General features: G+C 36.8%; 1 protein-coding gene across 1 annotated transcript; it reads left to right on the top strand.

The window, feature by feature from the left end:
• The first annotated feature begins 18,787 nt into the window (after positions 1-18,787).
• On the top strand, positions 18,788-25,805 carry acta2 (actin alpha 2, smooth muscle). Its single transcript, XM_079850674.1, has 9 exons — positions 18,788-19,011; positions 20,372-20,543; positions 20,934-21,062; positions 21,590-21,700; positions 23,244-23,328; positions 23,419-23,580; positions 24,531-24,722; positions 24,813-24,994; positions 25,206-25,805. Exons 2-9 carry the CDS (start codon positions 20,415-20,417, stop codon positions 25,347-25,349), a joined length of 1,134 nt encoding a protein of 377 aa, XP_079706800.1. The 5' UTR covers positions 18,788-19,011; positions 20,372-20,414; the 3' UTR covers positions 25,350-25,805.
• The last annotated feature ends 1,324 nt before the right edge of the window (positions 25,806-27,129 follow it).

The raw sequence follows: 27,129 nt of genomic DNA on the forward strand, positions 1-27,129 counted from the left end.
AATGCAGCTTATAGCTTGTTTTTTGGATGCATCACTGTGGAGTATAGTTCAATTGTATTAATAAATGACAATTTTGTACTTATTTCATCTGTTAACTCGTTCCTACTCACTCATTACATGGCATTAGTGGTTTTAATGAATAGGAGTTGAACAAAAACATATTCAAGGGCGTGCAAAGATGGGTGATGTTTATGGTCATATGTAGTGGGCCAGTCTGGGCCAAAATGCCAGGGCCGATTTTCTGTCCCAGTCCAGCCCTGACAACAACACATACCATATTACACTGTGTCATTATTTATTTAACAAAAACTGGTCCAAAATGGAGATGCCATGTGAGAAAAACTAAGTGCACCCTTACTGCTTCCACAGGAATTAACAGGGTAAGTAACAGTCAGGCGCTGCTAATCAAATGCTCTTGATTAATTGATCATCTTCAAGTGTGATCACCTCTATAAAAGCAGAGGTTTTGGCAGTTTGCAGGTCTGGAGCCTTCAGGTGTGTGTTAACACAATGTGAGGAAGGACATCAGCAATGGAAAATGTGGAAAAGTGGAAAACATTCAAGACAGTTGCCAATCTTCCCAGGAATGGACGTCCCAGCAAATTCACCCCTATAGGTCAGACCGTGTACTGCTAAGAGAAACTGCAAAGAAACCAAGGACTACACCTCAGACTCTACAGGCCTCAGTTGACATGTTAAATGTTAAAGTTCATGACAGTACAATTAGAAAAAAACAGGACAAGTGTGGCTTGTTTGGAAGGGATGCCAGGAGAAAGCCTCTTCTCTCTAAAAAGAACTTGGCAACACAGCTTAGGTTTGCAAATTTGCATCAGATGTGTTTTGCTTTTTTGTTTTTTAATTAATTTATGAAGCCACTGTAAACTTTATCGGTAGGCCACATATGCCTATTGTTATATTACAATACTACTATATTTTGTGCAGGCAATTGGCTTATTTTGTTGTAAATAAAAAAGCCTGAGACTGTCACTGCTAAATACCTATGAGTAGGCCTATTGTGGTGTTCCGCCATGTTTCTCACTGACAAGCCCCCATCCATTAACTCGGGGCTCAAAGAAAATCCCGAGATTCCAACTAGTTATTTATGACTTTGGCATTCGTGTGCATTCAACTCGTACAGTAAATACGATCTTTCCGACATGACTTGAACACACTATAATTTCACATCAATTTTGATTGGATGTTTGGAATGAGAAAAGGTGTGTCCGGCAAGCTGAGTCTCTCCTAAGGATTTGGAGAGAGAGTCGTATGCCGCTTTCGCTGTAATTGCTGTCTTTATCTTAGATTATAAATGGATTATTTGTAATGTTTTTAGGCATTTACATTTTACACGCAGTAACTAAAAACACTTTTCATGAAATTGCTTAATAAAAGTCTAAAAAGAAGATAAGGCTATTGTCACAGAGTCACCAGATCAGCACGTTCCACCCACTCGTTCAATTTCCCTGGAATTATGATTCACTGCACCTGCACATCATCAACAGCACACACTATAAAGAGGCACTTCTCCTTCACTTCCTTGTCTGGTCTTGTTCTTACGTACACTTACAGATTATACCTACCGATACCTACCCGTGTATACTTGCTTCAAGGATTCCTTTACCGAACTCCATCTTCTATGATCCGTCATCTGCCTGCCCAACACTATCTCACGACCAATTCGTACGAATTAGTACGAATGATAAAAAGTTGGCTAATTCGTACAAATTCGTACGACCTCACTCGTACGAATTTGTACGATTTATCTAAACCCACGTGATGGGTAGGTTTAGGGGCGGAGTCAGGGATTTTTTTGCAAAAATCATACTAATTCGTACGAGTGAGTTCGTATGAATTCGTACGAATTAGCCACCTCGTAGAATTTGTACGTTTTCCCGTGAGATCAGGTTGGCCTGCCGCATCCTCTTTGACAATCTACAATCAAGTAACCAAGATTAACACTCAGCTAAGTTCTTCAATCAAGTCTGATTCTCTATTACAGGTGCTGGTCATATAATTAGAATATCATCAAAAAGTTGATTTATTTCAGTTATTCCATTCAAAAAGTGAAACTTCTATATTATATAGACTCATTACATGCAAAGTGAGATATTTCAAGCCTTTATTTGTTATAATTTTGATGATTATGGCTTACAGCTTGTGAAAACCACAAAATCAAAATCTCAGAAAATTTGAATATTACATGAAATCACACAGTAATTACACAGTAATCCCATGGTCATTGAACCAGGTTTTGGTTATTTTGGCATTGTGGGCAGGTGCAAATCCTGCTGGAAAATGAAGTCAGCATCTCCATAAAGCTTGTCTGCTGAAGGAAGCATAAAGTGCTCTGGAAATGTCCTGGTAGACGGCTGCGTTGAGTGGAGAGCACAGTGGACCAACACCAGCCGATGACATGGCTCCCCAAACCAACACAGACTGTGGAAACTTCACACTGGACTTCAAGCATCTTGGATTGTGTGCCTCTCCATTCTTCCTCCAGACTCTGGGACCTTGGTTTCCAAATGAGATGCAAAATTTGCTCTCATCAGAAAAGAGGACTTTGGTCCACTGTGCTTTATTAAATCCAGAGTCAACGCAGCCGTCTACCAAGACATTTTTAGAGCACTTCATGCTTCCTTCATTTTCCAGCAGGATTTGCACCTGCCCACACTGCCAAAAGAACCAAAACCTGGTTCAATGACCATGGTATCACTGTGTAATTACTGTGTGATTTCATGTAATATTCTAATTTTCTGAGATTTTGATTTTGTGGTTTTCACAAGCTGTAAGCCATAATCATCAAAATTATAACAAATAAAGGCTTGAGATATCTCACTTTGCATGTAATGAGTCTATATAATATACAAGTTTCACTTTTTTAATGGAATTACTGAAATAAATCAACTTTTTGATGATATTGTAATTATATGACCAGCACCTGTACATACTCACCAGTCTCAATTGCTGTCCCACTCTGTGCCTCTGCTCAATAAAGACCTTGTTAATATACTTATTTACCTGTCTGTTTCCTTCTGTTCCGTGACAGCTATATTTAGATCAGTAAAGTGATGTCAGTATTTTTTTAGATATATATATTTTTTTAAATGCACAATATAACATGAAAGTCTTCATGAAAACAAAATAACCATTTTTAATGGAATATCAGTGTTTATTATAAATTATCCATGCACTTTTTTTTTTTTAAATCATGTGCCCTCATAATCTTTAATCAAAATAATTCCCAATGACATCTCTAAAAAAAAAAAAAAAAAGCATATAGCTTTTTTTAGGCTTGGAACTGCACACACAGACCAGCCTGGTCATGTGACTGGTCATGAGATCCAAACAGCACTTGATCACTGGATTTACAGAAATTTTTATTTCACAAACTCAATAATTATTTGAATCTTTAACCTAATACATTTACTTGAAGTACCCCCTGAAATTCTAAGTTAATAAGTTAGGTCAATAATAAGTTAATAACAATAATAAAAATGAAGTTCATGGTTCTCTGATGTCAGTTAATGGTCACATGACATGTGCAGGTAAACAAATTCAAATATTTCATTTTTGAGTAAGTATTTTATTTTAATTTTTTTATTTTTTTAATGCTTTAATTGATAGCTTTTTTTAATTCAACTTATGAACCCCTGCTCCATCACGAACTCCAGTTTGGGATGCCCTGAAGTAATGTAATAATGCACTTCATGTTGTTAAAGAATGGAATTGTCTTTCTCTTTGTATTTTTATATCAATAAGATTATCCTACTCAGATCAATGTGATAAACTAGGTCCAAAAAATAAATTAGGTGATAAATTAGGTAAGAAAGTAGATTATATTATCTTACATGTCTAATGTAGCCTAGTGGATTACGTTTACTACAACTACAATTTTTGTCATGTAATTTGGAATTAGTAACCGACTACAATTTGTAAATAGGCTAATCTACCCAGCACTGGCTATTAATAGGACCTACCTACAATAGTGGAAAATAAAAATAGCAAACAGTTATACAGGTGAAACACTGAAACACTGAGGCTGCAGATCAGTGTAGCGCATGGGCAGACAAAGGCATGCACTAATGGCAGGTTAAGTGGGACATGCTTTGGACCGTGTCCACTGGCGGATTTTCAAATCACTGAAAAATAAGGACTGTTTGATCATGCCAAAGAAGCAGAGTTTGCGCTTAGTCAACCTGGAAGCCTACTTATAGTTTGTCTCTGCGTTTTAGTAAACTGGAATAAGGGAATGTTTTTAAACCTCAAATAAATGACTTTACCTTTTAATATAAGTGTGGATCTAATGCACTCCTGAGGTAAATGCCTTCTACGGTCAGTAAAATGGCAGCAAAAATAAACACTTTTCTTTAGGAACTCATAAAACAGAAGGAAATGGCAAGTTGAGTAAAGAAGGAAATTCAAAGGGGGAACCTAATGACTGGCAAGCCACAAATGAAAATGGAAAACAATGAGAGTGAGGTGGAACAGCCTTGAGCTTTTAACCCCAATGGAATCTATAAATAGCGTGGGTGACTTGAAAACAACAAGATATTACACCCAGTTTAATTAAAATACAACACTAAACCAAAATTCTGAAACACTCCTTAACTGACATATATTGAGTGTTGTCAGCACTAGGGCCAGCTATTTTTACTTTCACAGAGAATAATCACTGTATTTGTCATACTGAAGTCAATGCTGTGCAGTGGTGTTCTGAAATGAGGAGGCAAAGTCCTCACAGCTTTTTAAAATTGATATATATATATATATAAATTTATAAAAGTTTGACATGAAAAATGTATGTCCAAGTAAACCGGTAAAACTGGTTATATAAACATTACATATAAAAAAGAGAGAAACCAAATACAATATTTAGTTTATATATTAACTATGTAATTAATGTTATATTTCAAGTATTTCACGGATCAAATCAAGTATAAATTACATCAAGTTAGTTTTTCTTTAAGCATTTTTACGTTCATTCCAAAATAATAACTAAAGGCAATAACAATTTAACCTAGGCCTATATATTTTATTTGTGAACTGATGTTCAGCTATTCTTTTTAATAGTCAACTTATTTTCATCAGTCATCAAGCTCGGTAAACACTGGTCACAGACATGGAGATAACAGACACGGACCTTTAATTTCCCCAATTGCTCACGAAAAAACCCCCACAGTCATCATGTTTTTTCAGGCCATTTCGAGTTTGATTTTGATGTGACATAAAGCGGTGATATGAGTGAGTTTTTTACTTACTTTTTAATTAGTCATCGCATTAATGTCATAATTTTGTTCATTCAGACCGATTCGTAAATCGTGCATGATAATGAGAGAGGGAATTTTTATGATTGGATATGATCGCACTAACCAATCATGTTCAATCATAAAAAAATAATATCCAATCATATAGCGCAATGGAGGCATTGCCTCGACTCATGTGACTTTCCCCCATTCATTGTCAATTACGCCCCACCAAATCCACTGCACGCTTTAGGGGGTCTGTTAAAACTCAATGGGCTCAAGGGAGGCAAGAGTGACACGTCTCCTGCTGTAACTTCACTTGCTGGTGTCGCTGTTGGACAGCATTGCCTTAGAAAAACAAGTGATTTACACATTTTATACATTTTGTACACATTTGCATGGTTTTATTTTTGTAATATGGATCATTGTCTCATCCAATTTTTTGAGGAGGCTCTGCCTCCCTTGTCTCCTCAGAGAAAATGCCCCTGACTGAAGTGTGATGCTTACTATGAACTCACTCCATGACCAAACATCATTTCAGGGTTGGATCATGACATGAAAGGGCCCTGGGGCCATTTTTCCATCTGGGCCCCTGGTGTTCATTTTCCAATGGCCTTATCCGACATTTTTGTCATTGTTGATGGGGCCCTCTATACCACCCTGGACCCTCAGGCCCATGTTAGTCATTGGAACAGTCTGTAATACCCTGGGGCCAGTTGCATAAACATAGCTCCTTAATTAAGACTGAACTAGTTTAAGAACTAGTCTGACTAACTAGAAATTAGTTAGGGCTAATCGGTCTTACTTTTCTGATACAAATTTGACCAATCTACCTGTTCATGTAACGGACTTACAAAGAATATTAATAAAATAGAGAAATAGAAAAATGAAACCTTCCCACATTCGTCTTGAATGGGGAAAAAAATGATTACTAACTTATAAGACTACTAGTATAACTTTTCACAGTGCAAGGCTTGTTAAAATGATTGAAACCATTTTGCAGCTGTGGGGGATTTTTTCTCTACAAGTTAATGAGATTGACATGTGTAATGATAAAAACCCACGATAATCCCCTGTAACTGGTTATGTGACCTGTCAGTTCAATGTTAGTACATACCAAGTCTTGTATATCTAGCGTTTTTTTTTTGTAGACACATATCCTACAGACTCAAAGGGGAAATCATGTAATACTTAAACTGAGGTGTGGTCCAACAAAAATAATTCTGCAATAAACCTTCAGATAAAATACTGTGGTAGAAAATTAAGACAGGCATGTGAAAGCAGCAGTCAGTCAGCAGTCTGATTAAAGAGGCTTTTATTTCAAAATATGAATGTAGGGTGTGATAGGGTTCATGTAACATCACCCAGGCCAAATACTTCCATTTTTTTTTGTCAACCTTTAGCAACCTTTAACCTTTAATTGCAGAAAAACTTAATCTGTTGTGGCCTTATGAGATCACATACATCGTTGTGAAAGCCATCAATCCTCTAAAAAAACAACTTATTTGTCATGTTTCTTAATTACCAGTACAAATATTCCATCCCTTATGTGACAAACACAATAAGGGGATTAATTAGGGTGGGAGTAGCAAACTGAACTAGAACACTATACATTATGGAGACTTCAACACATCGAGTCTGAATCTTTTATGATTCTTTTAACTGATTAAATGAATGAATCAAACTTTCCAATAGTTTATTAGACTACAAATGTCCATACAAGATATGTAATAACCAATGTCTGCGAACCAACAACCCACTCCAACCCATACTCTCTCCATCATTCACTCTGACTGTCAACCTGGTTATATTGAATTTCTATACATCTTGTGTCACTATAAAACCTAATTTACTCATTAATTTATTTATAATTATTACTGGTTTCCCCGTATTGTTTTATGCTATCACACAACACACCTTGTATTACTCATGTACATCTGTGTCAGACGACCCAAACTGACTTAAAGGGCCATTTACACGACACCATTTTAAACTAAAAACATTTAAAAAAATCACAATTTTACACGTTAACACGAGGGGGGCCTGAAAACACAAACTTTTGAAAACGGGTTTCAAAGTGCAAGTTTTTGAAAACGATACCTTTGATCGTCTCCGTGTAAACTACAAAAACTTGAATTTGTGAAAACAGTGACGTCTTGCGCATTACGTGTTCAGTCTATGGGGACATAGTGTTTCTTTAAAAAGTGACATCGCCAACTACTGGCCTGGCAGCATAATACAGCATTTTAGTAATTTTCACGGATCCGTGTGAACAGGGATCTTTTTGACAATGTCGTCTGTAAGCAAAATATGCAACAAACATTTTTTTCTGTTTTTAGTACATTGTTGTTGTGTAAACGTATCATTTGTATCACCTTAATTACCTTGACGAAGAGCCAATATTTTCCATTGACGTTTGGATTAATGCTGAAAATAAGCTCTGTGAGCAACAAAAGTTTATGACTCCTAAACATCTTGTTCACTAAATTAATCTTCACAAATGAACACCAACTGACTTTGGGATGAAAGCTGTTTGGCATTCAGAACACTGCTAAAGATAATTGCTTTCTAAAAGACATATTCATTCACAGAAGTTATCATGCATTGAATCTGAGTTTTAGAAATGTGCTACAATACATATTATAATAAAAAAGAGACAGAAAGAGACATGCTTAAAGCTGAATGGTTGATGGAGTGTAAATAATGTCAATATGAATCAAAGCTTCCTTGTACAAACTTGTTCTTCTTGAGACTTGCATTCTGATGCCAATAGGAGACATAAAGCTTATCACACATATCATGATTCGCACTGCTTACTCAGTTCATGGCCTTCTGGTGTGATTTACTAGATTTCACATTAGTCGAAGTATAGTGCTATTGAGAAATCTAATGTTGAGGCCTGTTTGGCAATGGAGATGACAGTTCACAGGAAAGAGAGTTCCAGCAAAAATAACAAAAGTGATCAACAACAACATTCATTTCTGAGATAAAGCAACGGATCCAAGATTATCGTAACAGTCTGATACTCTGCATGTGGTCTTATTTTTGGACACAAAATCTCCTGAAATCGTTTAATTCATTTTTGCTTCTTTTTAAAGGTGAAGTGTGCATTTATTATTCATTATGGATGCACAATCTGTACCAATATTGGTCAATATCAGATGTCAACAGTTGAGCTCATTTCTCTTTTTTTAATAGATTACCATTGCGGTACAGTTAATCTTTAAATACTAATAATTTAACAATACTGTTAACCCTCTGGGCTTCTTCGCCCGAAAACGAAACTTGAAAGTTTCGAATTGTTTAATTTTTTTGCTTCATAGGATGGGGGTGAAACTTGGTGACTTTTGTTTTATTACCTATATGAACACACAAAAAAATCAAGGAGATGATTCTGATATGTTAAAGGGTCGTAAAAAAAAAAGTCACACTTAGCTTCCTCCCGCCCGAAAACGGGCGACATAGGAAATGAATGGGAAATACGAAAAAATAGGAAAACTCAGAGAAACTTTTGGTGGTACAAGCTAGATCAGCCACTGTGCTTAAAAAAAGTGTACAGCAATGAAGGGGTGACACTCTAGAACAGGTGTCACCAACCCTGCTCCTGGAGGGCTACAGTCCTGCAGATTTCAGCTCCAACCCCAATCAAACACACCTGGACCAGCTAATCAAGCTGTTCAGGGTTGCTTGATAATTACAGGCAGGTGTGTTGGAACAGGGTTGGACCTAAAGTCTGCAGGACAGTAGCCCTCCAGGAGCAGGGTTGGTGACACCTGCTCTAGAACATCAAGAGTGCAAATAAGACACCCTCCCCCCCCCCCCCCCCCACACACACACCTACACACACAAACACACACACACACAGAGAGAAATGAACTGGTAAGACTGAAACAGCAAATTTTGCCCCAAACTATATAAAAATGATATAATCATAATAACTCCAAAACTATAGCAAGGAGAGTCAAAAGGTAGGTATCGTTTGAAAGAACTGTTTTTAAATTTTTTGAAAATATAAATTACATTACATTTGGACATTGTCCTGCCAAGAAACAGCGGATAAAAGACAATATATATATATATATAATTTTTATTATGATTTTGCATATCTTTCTTATTTGTCATGGAATAACTCAGGAAGGAAATAAGGTAGGAGGAAAATTCTTTTTTAGTGAAGTCCCCCTACATGTTAGCTGCATCTGGATAAAAAAAATAATAATTTTTGGACAAAGGAATCAAAAGTTACAGCATTTGGAAAAGAGATAGCCTTTTTGTACAGTCTTTGACACCCCCTCATGGGCAATTTTTTCTTCATGAAGAATATCTTGTCATAAAAGCAATAGATTATGTTAATTTGGGCTCATTTTATTAGTAATAATATGCTGTAAAAAATGAAGTGCCATTTTCAATTATCTGAGAATGTTTCATGAGCTGTATGATGTTTTTGACACATTGCAGTACATTATTTTATAGATTATGAAAAAAAAGAAATTCTATTTATCAGCAAATAACTCAGCAATACTTAAGAGTTTTTCAAAGTGGATACATTCACTGTAAAGTGCAGACTCTAAGCTTTCAAATGACATCAACTTTGTGTTAATCAAGGCAAGATTTTTTTAAAATATGGTAAAGAATATTTTCGCAGCTAGGTGGCGCCTGCTGGCGGTACACTCGGTTTTAGAGGGATTACTCAGCACTCGTTAGGAGTTAATAAATGTTAATAATAAATTAGATGCATTAAAAAGCTGAGATCCTAAGCTTTAAAATGATATATAATTTGTGTTGTTCCATTCAGTGGTTGCTTAGTAATAATTTTTTTTCTTTCCGAATGGGAATAAATCAAATAAATAAATAAAAAAGCTATAGGCAGCCTATAGGCGGATATAGGACATGACACAAATTAATACATTTTGAAGCCACTAGATGGCGCTCTTCTCAGTTAAAATTTTTTTTTTTTTAGGCCTGCACTCTATTTTGATGTGAAATGTTGCATTTATTGAAAAATAAAAAAAAATTAAAAAAATAAAAAATAATATATTAATTCTAATGAAAAAAATAGCTCATAAAAATTATATAATTAATGCAAAATATCATAAAAAATTCCAAAAATTCTAAATAATAATCAGAAAACATTATAGAACAAAAATATATTTGATTGGTTATCCTGGGACAAAGTAAAGTAAGATTTTAAGGCTTCGCCCGTTTTCGGGCGGGAGGAAGCTAAGTGTGACTATAATACGAAGAAGCCCAGAGGGTTAAATATCATTCAAAATGAATATTCATTTCTCATACTATTGTAAATTATAATGTTGTGATGCCTTGTAGAATTAAAATGGTTGACAATATCTGCCATAACATGAATTATAATCTTATTGGTATCGGCAAATTTTAAAGGCTACTGTTGTTCATATCTAGTTAAAATACTTTCACCTATCTCAGCTTAATATGCAGAAACAACTAAACCATTCATAAAATTATTCCCTCACAATTGTTTGAAAAAAAACGGTGGAGTTATCTAAACATTTCTCTATTTGTTTGAATGTATGGATTAGCATTAGTCTACAATTGAAACTGTGGCATTTGCCTAAACATAATCAAATAATGTGCCACTGGACATTATATTTTGGCAATATCGTAATGTTCTAAATTTAAATACATTTGAAATACCCTTCAAGACTTTTTTCCACATGAAGGGAACCTCAATGTAAGACAGAAACAGAGGGGAAATCAAGCAGATGTACATAATGACCACATAATAGGTGAATACACTAATGTCTTCCGTCTCTAATATTTTCCTTCCGATGAGTGCGATAAGAGCTCAGTTTATTTTGTATGCGAAGTTTAAAGAGAATAGTCAGAGTAACATGATGTGTGCCCTGAAACAAAATAAATTGTTTTTGTTCATGTATTTATGTATTCAATGAGTGTGTGATGTCAATTTTTTTTCTCTGGCATATTTTTCACGGGTAGTTTGTGGTGTCTTGAAACATGTCACGACCACATTCATGAGTTTCCTGCTTGTGTAGACCACAGATCATCTAGGTCAAATGATTATTAAAAATTACAAATGTGTAATATTTACAAATGTTTAAAACATTAAAAAATTAAGATTTGGAATGGGGGAAAAAAAGACTGCAAGTAAAGTCGTGGATTAACCACATTTAATTATGATTATCAGATTTTCACACTTTTCTCAAAAACACTCATTTCAATTGTATGAAAAACTACAATTAAATTGATCAAATAGTAGCCTACTCATACAATGAATTAATGTTAACTATTTTAAAACATAATTGTGTAGAGAAAATATCTCAGATAGGCCTACGAAAATCTGGAAATCCACACAATCCCAATCACACTGAAGGGTGAATGCAGCGCCCCTTGAGAGTATTTGGTTTATCTGCAGTGTGTTGATCCACGTGACAAAGCGAAACTGTGGAAAGTAAAACGCCTTTCATCATGTTCAACCACCTCGAGGGGAAAGTCCATGACGTGTCCGCTTTCTATTCAAGGTTTCCTTTTCACAATTCACATTGTGATGAAATACGCGGAAACAACATATGATGTCAAGTTAAACAAGTCAAACGAACATCTGCACTAAAAAAAACAAACATTAAGTGAGCTATTAATAATTTATGAAGATGTTTGGTTAAATAATTGGTTAATTTTGTTGGAGAGACCGGAGCTAGTTGCTACATATCAATAACTTGGCAATTCAGGCACTGAGTCTACTAAAAACTTCAATATCACAGTATTGTTGCTATAGTTGGGTAAAAAGTGGACACTAAGTCTATTAACATTATTGTATGGTGTTAAAATTATGTTTATTTCAATGTCTGACTAGGGCAAGATGTCACATTTTAAATGTTATAAATGTATGTTGTAAATGTATACAATTTATTAATTACACTACTGATTGGGCTGTGTGGCTGTTCCATTGTAGCCTACATGACAACTTAAAAAGTGTGACAACATGCCCTGCTATGATTTTTGTGTGTGTGTGTGTGTATTTTGTATTGTGTAGCCTATTTTCAGTGAACTTTATCTCTTTTCTTAGACAATAGCACTGGAAAATGACATTTAAGATATATGGCTATACAGAAATATTCTAAAATAATTACAAAATAAACCAGGGAAATATCAGGGGGGGGGGGGGGGGGGGGGGTTCTGATTACATTAAGGCTGCCAAAATATCCCCACAATAATTTTTTTACCTTGATTTTTGACCTTGTGGGGAGATTATTTTGGCCAGGAAAACAGCTTATAAATAATATTGAATATGAATATATGAATGCAGAGAGTTTTTGGGGAGTGTTTTGTTTAGGGGGGATATAATATACAGTTTGTCAGTAAAAACATCATTATTGAAACCCAACGTTCAAATTATGTGTGTGTGTGTATGCTTGTTTATATGATTTAAACAAATCTGTACGCTGACATGGGTATTACACTGTTATTACAACGTAAACATAGTTTATGAGGACATTTCCTGGGTCATCATGATTAAAAAGGCTTAAAAACCTACTAAACAATGTTTTATTAAAAAAATGCAGAAAGTTTTCTGTGATAGGTTTAGTGTAGGGGAATAGAATATACAGTTTGTACAGTATAAAAGCCATTACGCCTATGGAATGTCGTAAAAAATGATAGGTGCACCAACATGTATGTGCTTTTTTCTATATTTCTTTATTCCATCATTAAGAAGTTGCTTGAGTATCCTCACTGTCGACACTGTTGATTTCTGCTTAAAATAATAGCCACAAGGGGGCAAAACAGGAATGGATGCAGTGAGTGGACATGAGTATTTGACAGCTTATGAGTATTTGAACTTTGGTTCAAAAAAAAAATATTAGGAGACAGGAAACCAGTAGGCAGGCATTCTTCCATTGGGTAAGCTAACTGAATGTATTGCTTGCAATGCATACAGACATATGGGGGAAAAAACTCCCTCTGTCTCTGCATCCTTCCCTTTTAGTCTCTATTTTCATCTCTCACGCACTTTCAAGTTTTAAAGAGTTGAATCATCAATGGGGAGTTTCTAAGCACGAAATAGCACATTGAGGATTGTGAGATTGAGGAACAGTGATAATGCACAGCATTGCATGCTACTGTCATAAGGCATTCCAGAGCTGCTTGTGAGTAGATGCTTGTTGATGCTAGGTGTCCAATAAGACGCAGGCTGGACTCCATTAAGAGCACAGCTGCTTTGCCATTTTCGGTCAAAGCACATTCCAAATGAGCAGAGGTTTTATCCACCGCCCAGTAGCAAACTCTTCTACATGCTGCTAATAGGCTCTGTCAATATCAAGCTCAGCTCATCCAAAAACAAAAAAAGTGGTCATTATTTACTCACACCCATGTTGTTTCAAATCTGTGTCATATTTGTTATTCTGAGAAACATAAAAGAAGATATTTAGAAGAATGTTTCAAATGTTTTTGTCCATACAATCAAAGTAAGAGAGGTCCAAAACAACACTGGACTCAATTGACTTTTGTTGTACTGGCAAAAGAATAAAGACATTTTTCAGTAGCATGTTATTTTACAATCCATTGTAAATTCTGCATGTACATATGGTGTACTTATTATAACAATAACAATAACTGAGTACAATTACAATAACTGGGTACAATTACAATAACTGGGTACTAATTAACTGAACCTAACCCTGAACCTACCCCTAAACCTGACCTTAACCCAAAAAGTACTTATATTGCCAGTACTTTCTTGGGTAACTACACTGTACGTACACTGTAAGTACATATACTGTATAATATAGTGTGACCACTTTTTCAAAATAAGAATGTCATACAGATTAGGAACACTGGAGTGAGCTTCATTTTTGGGTGAACTGTCCCTTTAATGCCCAGATTTATTGACTTGAAATACTGGTTCATTTTGTGTTGACAAGGTGTGGTTGGCTCACCGATTAAGGGGAAAAAAGACATTTCAAAAGCAGTTAGGAAAGTTGGCCCAGTGCACATTGTAAATGTGATATACAATGCATAAACAGATATTATAATTAGTCAGACAATGTTGGTAAATTTGTGCGACGCAATTGTATTGTAGAAAAAAATATGTGTAAGATTATGTGCCGGCCAATGTTACTGCATTAAAATACTATCCCTGATGAGTCTGAGTCATACTGTACTTCCAGAATACGAGGCGTTGGGATGGGAGACTGAAGTACATCTAAACATGGCAATGAAGCTGCTATAGGCGCATAAAGTGTATCTACAGATTTCATTTTAGGTTGAGCAAACAATTCTCTTCTTTTGGCCTTTCCCCCATCCGTGGGGTCTTCCCCCATACACGCAAGGACAGAGACATTTGTATACAACATGCACTGTATTTCTCTGAAACAGACAGTGTTTTGTGTGATTTCCCAGACCACACCTTCAGAGGGGTCATTTCTTGCCTTACATGCCTCTGAGCGCAGTGGACTGCCAAGACTCTTCTTATTTACAGAACAGTTCCTTTTTTGGTGCGACAAGGCTGCGCTCACTTCTGAAGGGGAAGGGAAACGCGAGCTCTTGCCTTGAATGAGGAGAGCTGAGCAGAAAATGGCCTAAAATGAGACAGACACATTCTGCAAGTTTGTTTACTTGAGAATAATCCCGGACAAAATGGAATGTATCCGAAAAGAAAAAAATAGGGGCTAACCGTGCCTAAGGTGAACTGGTGTAACTAGTTGCATGTGTGTTGCATCACAGGCTTCCCTTTCTCTAAAGTATTGTTGTGATTGTGTGTTCCATGCATCTGTGTGAATTGTCTGACTGTTGGTTAATCAGATTGAGCATTCCATGACATTTTTCCATTGTAGGCTTGAGCCAGTATATCACGTGATCCAAGGACAGATAGAAACTCTGAAGTTAACTACATGAAACTGTGGCTGTAATTAGTGTCTTTGAACTGAAACTCCTTTGAATCCCTAATAATATATTACTTCATGGGTGTATTTTTAGCATTTCAGACATCAACAGGCAAGGCAACCGGTTGGATGATTATGCAAGATTTAATTCTCCATAATTCAGCATAGATTTAGAATGTCTTTGTTGTTCTACTTCCTTCTATGACTGACTGCATCTTGTTTTGTTTTTTCCCTTTCTTACAACCTTAAATTTGGCTTCAGTGTTAGTCAAGCAAATACTGTTGTTCCAAACAGGTCATCTCAGGCGGAAAATTGTGCAGCTTTAATTGTCCTGAAGATAAAAATGATACACCATGAATAAAACTTCATAAAATGATTCCCTGTTATGTCTTGACATTAGGCTCTAGATATTTGTTTAGCAAAAATGTAAGATTTCCACTACATACACATGTGGAAAATTTTGCCACTGAATGTAACACTTTAATTTACTGCATTCAGTTAACTGTCCATGATGTTAACTGTCCATGATGTCTTTTTAGAAGACCTTATCAGAGCTGAAACTTGTCAGTTGATGCTACACCTGAAATTCCTACCTTTTTTTTTTTTTTTTTAAATCTAACAGTTCTAGTCTTACATAGTGTTTTAAACATATTTTAGTTGCCCAAAATGCCTATAGCCTACAGTATACAATTTAGAAAGTTTGGGATCAGTTAAGAATTTTTTTTTAATTTTTTGAATACCTTTATTCAGAGAGGATGCACTAAATTGATCAAAAGTGACAGTAAAGACATTTCAAGCTAATGCTGTACTTGAGCATCAAATCAAAACAGAATGATTTTATGAGGATCATTTGACACAGAAGACTGGAGTGCTGCTGAAAATTCAAATTTTCAATCACACAAATAAATTACATTTTAAAATACTAAAATAGAAAACGGTTATTTTAAATTGTAATACTATTTCACAATCTCAGAACAAGAATGCGTTTTATTGCCAAGTTTGCTTACACATACAAATAATTTGTCTAGTGACAGAAACTTCCAGTGCACAGGCAGAATGACAGCGACAAGACACAGATGATAAAAATAAAATAAAGAATATATATATATATATATATATATATACACTCACCTAAAGGATTATTAGGAACACCATACTAATACTGTGTTTGACCCCCTTTCGCCTTCAGAACTGCCTTAATTCTACGTGGCATTGATTCAACAAGGTGCTGAAAGCATTCTTTAGAAATGTTGGCCTATATTGATAGGATAGCATCTTGCAGTTGATGGAGATTTGTGGGATGCACATCCAGGGCACGAAGCTCCCGTTCCACCACATCCCAAAGATGCTCTATTGGGTTAAGATCTGGTGACTGTGGGGGCCATTTTAGTACAGTGAACTCATTGTCATGTTCAAGAAACCAATTTGAAATGATTCGAGCTTTGTGACATGGTGCATTATCCTGCTGGAAGTAGCCATCAGAGGATGGGTACATGGTGGTCATAAAGGGATGGACATGGTCAGAAACAATGCTCAGGTAGGCCGTGGCATTTAAACGATGCCCAATTGGCACTAAGGGGCCTAAAGTGTGCCAAGAAAACATCCCCCACACATTACACCACCACCACCAGCCTGCACAGTGGTAACAAGGCATGATGGATCCATGTTCTCATTCTGTTTACGCCAAATTCTGACTCTACCATCTGAATGTCTCAACAGAAATCGAGACTCATCAGACCAGGCAACATTTTTCCAGTCTTCAACTGTCCAATTTTGGTGAGCTCGTGCAAATTGTAGCCTCTTTTTCCTATTTGTAGTGGAGATGAGTGGTACCCGGTGGGGTCTTCTGCTGTTGTAGCCCATCCGCCTCAAGGTTGTGCGTGTTGTGGCTTCACAAATGCTTTGCTGCATACCTCGGTTGTAACGAGTGGTTATTTCAGTCAAAGTTGCTCTTCTATCAGCTTGAATCAGTCGGCCCATTCTCCTCTGACCTCTAGCATCAACAAGGCATTTTCGCCCACAGGACTGCCGCATACTGGATGTTTTTCCCTTTTCACACCATTCTTTGTAAACCCTAGAAATGGTTGTGCGTGAAAATCCCAGTAACTGAGCAGATTGTGAAATACTCAGACCGGCCCGTCTGGCACCAACAACCATGCCACGCTCAAAATTGCTTAAATCACCTTTCTTTCCCATTCTGACATTCAGTTTGGAGTTCAGGAGATTGTCTTGACCAGGACCACACCCCTAAATGCATTGAAGCAACTGCCATGTGATTGGTTGATTAGAGAATTGCATTAATGAGAAATTGAACAGGTGTTCCTAATAATCCTTTAGGTGAGTATATATATATATATATATATATATATATATATATATATATATATATATATATATACAGTACTGTGCAAAAGTCTTAGGCATGTTAATATCCCCACCCCAAGAATAGCTTTAAGTCAGTTATTTATATCTTTTGCTGTAGTGTGTCAGTAGGAAATATCAGTTTACATTTCCAAACATTCTTTTTGCCATTAATTGTAATAATCCAGCGAGATTTCTGTATGCACAAGGAATCTGACAACAGCTGGTATGATCTGATCTCACCATCATCGAGTCCGTCTGTGATTACATGAAGAAACAGAAAAAACTGAGATAGACTAAATCCAGAAGAACTGCGGGAACGTCTCCGAGATGCTTGAAGAAACCTTCCTGCAAAGCTACAGTACTGTGAAAAGTACTGGCACTTGTGTTAAAATGCTGTAAAGTGAGAATGCTTTAAAAAATAAAATCATAAATTGAATTTATTTATGATTTAACTTCTATTAACAAATCCAAATCAATAATTGGTGTAACGACCCTTTGCGTTTAAAACGGCTTTTGTCCAGGTACACTTGCGCATAGTGTTCAGGTAGCTTTGCAGGAAGGTTTCTTCAAGCGTCTCGGAGACATTCCCGCAGTTCTTCTGGATTTAGTCTGTCTCAGTTTTTTCTGTTTCTTCATGTAATCACAGACGGACTCGATGATGGTGAGATCAGATCATACCGGCTGTTGTCAGATTCCTTGTGCATACACAAATCTCACTGGATTATTACAATTAATGGCAAAAAGAATGTTTGGAAATGTAATCTGATATTTCTTACTGACACACTATAGCAAAAGATATAAATAACTGACTTAAAACCATTTTTGGGGACATTTTTGGGGTGGGGATATTAACATGCCTAAAACTTTTGCACAGTATATATACATATATATATATATATATATATATATATATATATATATATATATATATATATATATATATATATATATATATATATATATATTATGAGCATGATGAGCATGTGGCCTCTTTCACAAACAATATAATATCTTACTGATCCCAAACTTTTGTCCATATGTGTACAAATAGGTTGCAGGTTACCAGTTCTCTAGTTGATATATACATAAGTAGTTTGAACTTTTCCACTCCCAGGTACTTTCAGTGTGTGATCTAACTCTGTAATGATGTGATCCAAATTAATTGTGCTGTTCTTTCTCTGTCTCAGGTGTGGACCTTGATGTGTGTCCTAGTAGTAGGGCAGGGCCCAGCTCTGTTTATGTTCCTGCATGGTGAGGTCCCCAAAATTTCGGAGGAGAAAAAACAAAAAGGGCCATTGGAATGCCCTGAGTGATGAGGCAGGAGGGCTGCCGCCCGGATTGGAGTGTTTTCTCCCAGTCATCCCTATAAGGCTTTAGTGGAGTGAGGCTACCGATCTGAGTGCAGCCCAGGCTCCTTGTTTGGGATGTGGGAGGGTGCGGTGAGCAGGGATGGGAACTACATAAGTACACCACAAGCCAGTGAGTAGCACACCATCACCAAGTGGCTAAATCCCCTCCCCCGGCCCAGCACTGTCAGGGTAAGTGTCATTTACCTCACCTCACACCACTCGCATCCTCGCTCTCTCGATCTCCTTCTCAATCTGTCTACCCGATTTTGTACTTTTTGCAAGACTCAGATAATGTTTTATGAAGCTTTAAGTGCTTTAACTTGAAATTTGCTGTCTATATCTAATTGTATAGAGAAATGGTTTCTGCACAGGTGTAAGCTGCTTTCAAGATGTGTTGGTTATATTGGTTGGTGTTTTGTGAGAAAAGATTAATCTTTAATATTGTGTAATGTTTTTACACTGATGATAAATCAAGTGTTTCTAAAGATTAGCTTTCTGAAAGTATAGATACATTTTCCTTTTACAGAACGATTTCACCTACACTCAAATTATATTTTCTAAAAGCATTTATGTTTTAGAACTATTACATATCTACATGTCTGAGGCGGCATCTTTAGTGTCTGTAATGTGATTTCATGATGATGCTAAATGTTAAAGGCTCTGATGGTGCGTGTGTGTTGTTAAATTAAGGTGAAGGCTTCGAAAATCTGGACGCTGTGGAAGCCCATTTGATTTGTGAGGTTTATGACTAAATATGGTTCTTCTGGACCACTGACCCATCCCCTCTTTTTCTCACCCACTCTCTTTTTTCATAAAATATTGTAGAGAGGCAGAGGCAAAGGGAGGGAGAGTCCAAAGACAGACATGCTTCTCCATCATTTCCAAATTAGGAAATTTTCCCATAGTGCACTCAGTAAGGGCTGCAGGACGGATGTTTAGAAAGTGTGTGTGTGTGTGTGTGTGTGTGTGTGTGTGTGTGTGTGTGTGTGTGTGTGTGTGTGTGTGTGTGTGTGTGTGTGTGTGTGCATGCACATTTTCTCCAAATTATTAATGCATTTTTGTATAATTTCTTGCATTACATCAGAGTTAGAGTTAGCGATACAAAATGTTGCCAAAGCAAAGTTTAAAGCAACATTTGAAACAAATTATGTTCCCTATATGCTTAACAGGAAAAAACAGGTGAGTATGAATTAGTTTATGAATGAACTTGCCAGGTACACCTTACATTCTTTGTAGTATTCCTCTTCATGGTTCAAAAGGGTGTGGTGAATACTTTGTTGTTAAACACGTATATGGTTATTTCCCATGTAAATTAGCGCATACCATTGACATTTAATGTTTTTATATTAAGCTAATTATAATAAATATATAAACTAACCCTTCATCTTAAAGAAAACTGGCTTTTTTTTGTACATCATTTTTTTCTTTTTATTTCATTTATGAATCCTTTTTCCAAATGGGAGCCCAAAATGGGATTTACGAGTCCAAAAGGGGATTTAAAACTGTTTAAAAGTATGTATATAACATTAATGATGACACTTTCTTGCAGTGATTGTCTCCTGTTGGAGTAAGGAAGGAAATCTGAGCTGAAAATGTGTGACGACGAAGAAAGTACTGCCCTTGTGTGCGACAATGGATCAGGACTGTGTAAGGCAGGCTTCGCCGGGGATGACGCTCCCAGAGCGGTGTTCCCCTCCATAGTGGGTCGTCCCAGACACCAGGTGAGCGTCCCTCAACACAACACTAGGGGTCGATAAATACTGCAGCCTACATCAATGAGTACATTTGACACAACAACAACATAAAATGCTTTGATTGAGCTTGTATTTGAGGTTAGCAAAGTGCACTTGCAATCCAAGTATATTTAAATTATAATGTACATTTTGCTTACATAACCTTTCAAAAGTTTCTGTTATGCCCTGCGCCTCTTACTTATTATTCTTGATCTGATTCCAAATGTTTTAGGGAAAGTTGGACTACATCCCAGAGTGTCTGCATTCAAGTATAGAAGAGATTAAGATAGAATTAACTAGAACTCACTCTTACTTTTTGGGGCTGTTCATTGTGTACGACTTGTGTTCGTGCCTTGACCGGTTTTACTTTTTCCTCAGGGTGTGATGGTGGGAATGGGGCAGAAAGATAGTTACGTTGGTGATGAGGCTCAAAGCAAAAGGGGAATCCTGACCCTAAAGTACCCTATTGAGCACGGCATCATTACAAACTGGGACGACATGGAAAAAGTAAGCAGATCCTATCAAACAAGCCAACAGATAACAAACCAAGTCTAAACAGTCTACTAAAAATATCTCTCCTTCAGCAAACATGGCTTATCATAAGGCTTGAATTTATGTGCTGCAATCTTTCCATAATTCTGTTGTGCATTTCAATATAATGGCACTCAAGTTCTGAGATTTCATCAGAAACACCTGCATCACCACTAGTCTCAACACATACATTCTCGAGACCTACATCCATCAAAAGCACTTTTCCGAAAAACTCAAACGATTCCTGCTTATGACTCACGCTTTGAGATATCCCTTGCACATTTCACGCAACATGGTGTCATCATCAAACACATGCATACAACAGATGCTAATCTATCTCTGGCCTACTCAATCTGTTGTTTAAACTGTGAGAAACAGCTTTCACATTCCACACTTGTGCACAAAGTGATTCATATGCCCATCTATCATCCTTAATTTGATCCATATCCACATTTGATCTGACAGCGGTTTGTTCGTTAATGTCTGTTGTTTATGTTTAACAGATCTGGCATCACTCTTTCTACAACGAACTCCGTGTGGCTCCAGAGGAGCACCCCACTCTGCTGACAGAAGCCCCCCTCAATCCCAAAGCCAACAGGGAGAAGATGACCCAGGTTAGAGCTTAATTGAAAGAGAAAGCTGATTGTGTAAGATCTGTAAGATATACAAATATGCTCTGACGTCTCCATTAAGCCCTTAGGGTATTGAGATGTTTGATACACCTACATTAGTTTCACCAGACAAACGGTGATTTCACTCAACACCCGCAGCATTTAGCGTGTAGTATTTCAAAGCAAAAGGACTTGTGTCTGTGACAAAACAAGTGCACATACAAATAAACTGTTGAGTTGTTTAGTTGTGACACGAGTTTGTAACTTTTGTTTTTGCTTTACATAAATTACACAGTCAAACCTCAAACATGAATGTTGAAGCTGCTGTGTGTGTGCTTTATATGTAGGCATAAAAATGATCATTTAACTGCTATGACTGTCAGTAGTAGAAAAAAAATCCCACAATGGCTTTAAATGAATGTTTGAGGTATGCCTATGTGCAATTTATGTTGTAGGCTATAACATAATATGAAAGTCAAGTCACGTTAACCACAGACCTTATTTCATTTTAAATAAAAAATTGCTATTCTAAAAACCCTTAGGAAATTCCCAAACTACTCAAAAATGCTAATTCCAGTTCCATCCATCTCTCAATTTGGTTCCAAGTACATTATAATGTCCGTTCTGCTTACATAACCTTTCAAAAGTTTGGGGTCGGTAAGATTTTTTATGGTTTTTGAAAGAAAACTCTCTTATGCTCACCAAGGCTGCTTTTTATAAAAAAATAAAAATAAATAAAAAAACAGTAAAATGAATATTATGTGAATATTATTACAGTTTAAAATAACTGTTTTCTATAAAAGTAAATGAATTCCTGTTATTGCAAAGCTGAATTTTCAGTATCATTACTCCAGTCTTCAGTGTCACTAGATCCTTCAGAAATCATTCTAATATGCTGATTTAGTGCTCAAGAAATATTTCTTATTATTACTAATTTTGAAAACAGATGATTTCTTTTCTCAGGAATCTTTTATTATTATACAGTTCAAAAGAACAACAGTTTTTTTTATTACATTATACATGCCTTATACGTTATACTTTCTTTTTTGATCAATTTAATGTGTTCTTGCATTGTTTTGTTTCTTGTTATATTAATTTTTTGTTGTTGTTGTTGTTGTAAAATAAATTTGTTTAAAAAAAAAAAAGCGGACCCTTCTAATAAATTAGCAGAGAGCAGTTAGTTATAATGTGTTTCAGACTGCTTCAAATTGCAACTTGTCAGGTTTTTACTGTTCATTTAAAGGATTGGCTCATAAGAGTGAGTTTTTTTAGGGAATTTTTGATTCACTAAAAACAACCAGCTAATCAGATAATACTGATCAGGTTGTATGTTTCTTCAGCCAGAGATGACAGTTCTATAGAAATATGCATTGATGCAGCTTACACAGAATGACTTATCTTAAAATCAATCTTGATGATTGATTTTAAGAATCGATCTGTTGGGATTGTCAAAAAGAAGATTTGGGTGATCAGAAAATCTCTATTTTTACCTAGCCTTTCGGTAAATCTGAAAGCACTTGGTTGATTGTTGGTTCTCACTTTGCAGATCATGTTCGAGACCTTCAATGTTCCAGCCATGTATGTAGCTATCCAAGCGGTGCTGTCCCTCTATGCTTCAGGGCGTACAACAGGTCAGTTCACCTGTCAAACAGGTCACAGCACATATTTGACTTAAAATGCTGCGAGTGTGCATTACCAAATGCTTTCTTTTTCTTGACCAGGCATTGTCCTTGACTCTGGTGATGGTGTCACCCATAATGTGCCCATTTACGAGGGCTACGCTCTTCCACATGCCATTATGCGTTTGGATCTGGCCGGCCGTGATCTCACTGACTACCTCATGAAGATCCTAACCGAAAGAGGCTACTCATTCGTCACAACTGGTGGGTCTGGACATATACAGTACCAGTATAATGATATGAAACATCATACTATAATATATACTGTCATGAAACTCTTGATGGCACAGGTTGATATCTTTAACTCAATCTGCTTGCAATCACACCATTCTCTAAAGGGCACAGCTGATTAGTTCCTGCTGTATCAGTAGCCAATAAGCTTGCTGCTCAAATTTACAGTGCACTTTCAGAAACCCTCCACCTTCCCCAGCTCCACCTGTACAGATCTGCTACGGGTAATTCATGTATGCTATATTGTACAGCAGCAGCATGTCTTACTTGCTCACAGCAGCAGCAGCATAGCAGATCTATTCTCTCAATACCAAACATATCAACATTGTCATACCCATTACCAAGTCAAGTTAAGTCACCTTTATTTATATAGCGCTTTTTACAATACAGATTGTTTCAAAGTAGCTTTACAGTAATAACAGGAAAATAACGCAACAAAGTTTGTTTCTACTGTACAGCAGATAATAGTGTTATAGTCCAGCTTCAGTTCAGTGATGGATAATTGTTGTTGTAAAAAAGTTATTAATTTAGTTAATTTATATATATTGTCGCTCTGAAAAACAGTGATGTCATCGTCCAGCTCAGATCAGTTCTCATATAATGATGTCAATGCAGGAAAATCAATAATATTGTTGAATATTAAATGTCCCCAACTAAGCAAGCCAAACGCCAAGGCAACAATGGCAAGGAACCAAAACTCCATCAGGTGACAGAATGGAGAGAAAAAACAAACATTATCATGCCAATCACGGCAAAAGTTGTCATGACAGGAATATATATATACTGGAGAATGTACAGTATATATATATATATAAAATAACCAAGAAACAATTTCCAGTGGCATAAGAAAAATTTACTTAAATTATGATAAAAAAAACAAAAATGTTCCACTGATTTGCATCTCTGTCATCTGCCTTCTGTAGCTGAAAGAGAAATTGTCCGTGACATCAAGGAGAAGTTGTGCTATGTCGCGCTGGACTTTGAGAATGAGATGGCCACCGCAGCCTCTTCCTCCTCCCTGGAGAAGAGCTATGAGCTTCCCGATGGACAGGTCATCACCATTGGCAATGAGAGGTTCCGCTGCCCTGAGACGCTCTTCCAGCCATCCTTCATCGGTGAGGTTTTCTTCCCACCTCTTTTCAAACGATGAATTTAGAGCACTTTGATACACGTGCTTAAATGCATTGATTTGCACTTTGTGTTAGGAATGGAATCGGCTGGCATTCATGAAACCACTTACAACAGCATCATGAAATGCGACATTGACATCCGTAAGGACCTGTACGCTAACAACGTGCTGTCCGGAGGTACCACCATGTACCCTGGTATAGCAGACAGAATGCAGAAGGAGATCACTGCTTTGGCCCCCAGCACCATGAAGATCAAGGTCTCAGGCTGATTAGGAATATCTGATTAAAATCTTTTTTTTTTCCTAATTAATCAGTTTCTCTTTGAGCCAGGGTTATCGTAAAACTAAAGCTGAAATAAATTTCAAAAAACACAATGTTACTTTAAAATAAACGTTAACTGAAAGAAAAATATATAAAAACTTTTTTTTCCGAAAATACTGACACTGATTCTACCCTGTATGTACACAGATCATCGCCCCACCTGAGCGCAAGTATTCAGTATGGATTGGCGGCTCCATCCTGGCCTCTCTCTCCACCTTCCAGCAGATGTGGATAAGCAAGCAGGAGTACGACGAGGCCGGACCATCTATTGTTCATCGCAAGTGCTTCTAAACGCCACCTTCAACCCCTTCCTGGTCCCCTAATTCTGCTATTGCTTCATAGCCTGTAAACTGTGAACGTACTTCCCTGTTTTGTCTTTGCACTGCCCACATCTGTTTGAATGTTTTGAATTAATTATGTTAAGTCATGACGATATAGTGTTGTTTTCAATGGGTTCAAAAGCTTGAATGTGCTGCCAATATGAAGGATTTGGGAGATTCTTTGGGGTGACGAGACTCCAGAGATGAGGAGAGGGCATGGAGGAACAGGGCTCATTCTCCCTTTTGTGTTAAAACGCTACGAGGTAACACAACTGCATGTCAGCTTTCAGGCAGTCTGTATGGACATCATATCTCCATGAAGGAATAAAGCTCTGCAATAATAAACTGTATTTCACCTCTTTTGTTATGCACCAAAAAAACAACTCAGGCTTAATGTTTTAACAAATAAAAATGAAAAACCTTATCTAAATTATATTCGTAAAATTAATCATTTTAATAAGTGGAACTATTTCTCTACACTGTCATTCACTGTAAATGATTTATAATTACTGTACACACAGGGCTCCTACAGTCATGTAGAACCTGGAACCTTTAAAACGGTTGGTTTCAAGCCTGAAAAACCCCCGGAAATCTTTTTTTCTAGTTCATCTCTGTAGCGACTGAGTTAGATCAGACACAATTATTTGTTATATTTAACAAATAATCCATTATATCCCTCATCCAACTAGCAAACAAAGGGCTAGAGATAACAGCAACTAACACAGGCAGAACCAGGTGTACAGGACACATAAAGACAGTTTACAACGCAAAAGAATTTCTAAAAAGGTTTGACTCCGTTAACTCTTGTTGAAAATGACAAATAAACCCTTTTAATCCAATATATAACCACTTGAGAAATAAACGTATCCAATTATTACATCTCATGATTTGGCCCATGTATTAAGTCAAGTCAAGTCAAGTCATCTTCATTTATATAGCGCTTTTAACAACGTAGATTGTTTCAAAGCAGCTTCACAGAGATAAGCGTATAATTTAAGGTAACAGAGATTGTTTTGGCTTTATAGCAGAGTTAAGTTATTTTCCATCTAAAGTTAGTTTTGATTGATTTGCTTCCGTCGCAACGATCATTTGTTATTAAATTAGGGGCCGCTAAGACGACACCATTCCCTCTACACAGACTTTAAACGCGAACCTGTGAGAAACGCTGATGGCGTTCACATGCGCATTTAGAATGGGTTCTATAGTTATGTGCGTTTGAATATACGCAGGTTTGGAATTCCCTACAAGCAAAGCCTAAACAAAGTACTTGTCTTTCCTTATAAATTTTGATAAAGAATTTTATTTTATTTTGTTGCTTTGGGGTAGGAACGCGAAACGAATTTTCCCGACAACGCCTTATCTGTAGAGTGGCAGAGGGATCCTCCATAGGGAGAGACTAGTTGGCACTTCAGCACTGCGTTGTCATCGGTCCAGGCGAATGTCCCTCGCCAGATCTGGATACGGCCCGGATCCGGCAGGCTGCAGGAAAACCTCGGGATAAACACAGACACTAAAATTAGCGTAGATGCCATTCTTCTCATGATGTAACGAGTACATCAGGATTTATGGGAAGTGTTCCCGGTTCCGGCTGACCTAATCTATGCAGCCTAACATTAAATTATAGAAGTCTATAATGTATTATGTGAATGCTAGGTCAAAGAGATGTGTCTTTAATCTGGCTTTGAACTGACAGAGTGTGTCTGCTTCCCGGACAATGGTAGGAAGACTGTTCCAGAGTTTTGGTGCTAAAT

This window comes from Squalius cephalus (assembly GCF_949319135.1).
Source record: "Squalius cephalus genome assembly, chromosome: 19".
NCBI lineage: Eukaryota > Metazoa > Chordata > Actinopteri > Cypriniformes > Leuciscidae > Squalius > Squalius cephalus.

Coding starts and splice junctions, on each gene's coding strand:
- acta2 (XM_079850674.1), top strand. CDS start 20,415: ATGTGTGACGACGAAGAAAGTACTGCCCTTGTGTGCGACAATGGATCA. Junction 21,701..23,243: donor ACAGGGAGAAGATGACCCAG/GTTAGAGCTTAA, acceptor CTCACTTTGCAG/ATCATGTTCGAGACCTTCAA. Junction 24,723..24,812: donor CTTCCAGCCATCCTTCATCG/GTGAGGTTTTCT, acceptor ACTTTGTGTTAG/GAATGGAATCGGCTGGCATT.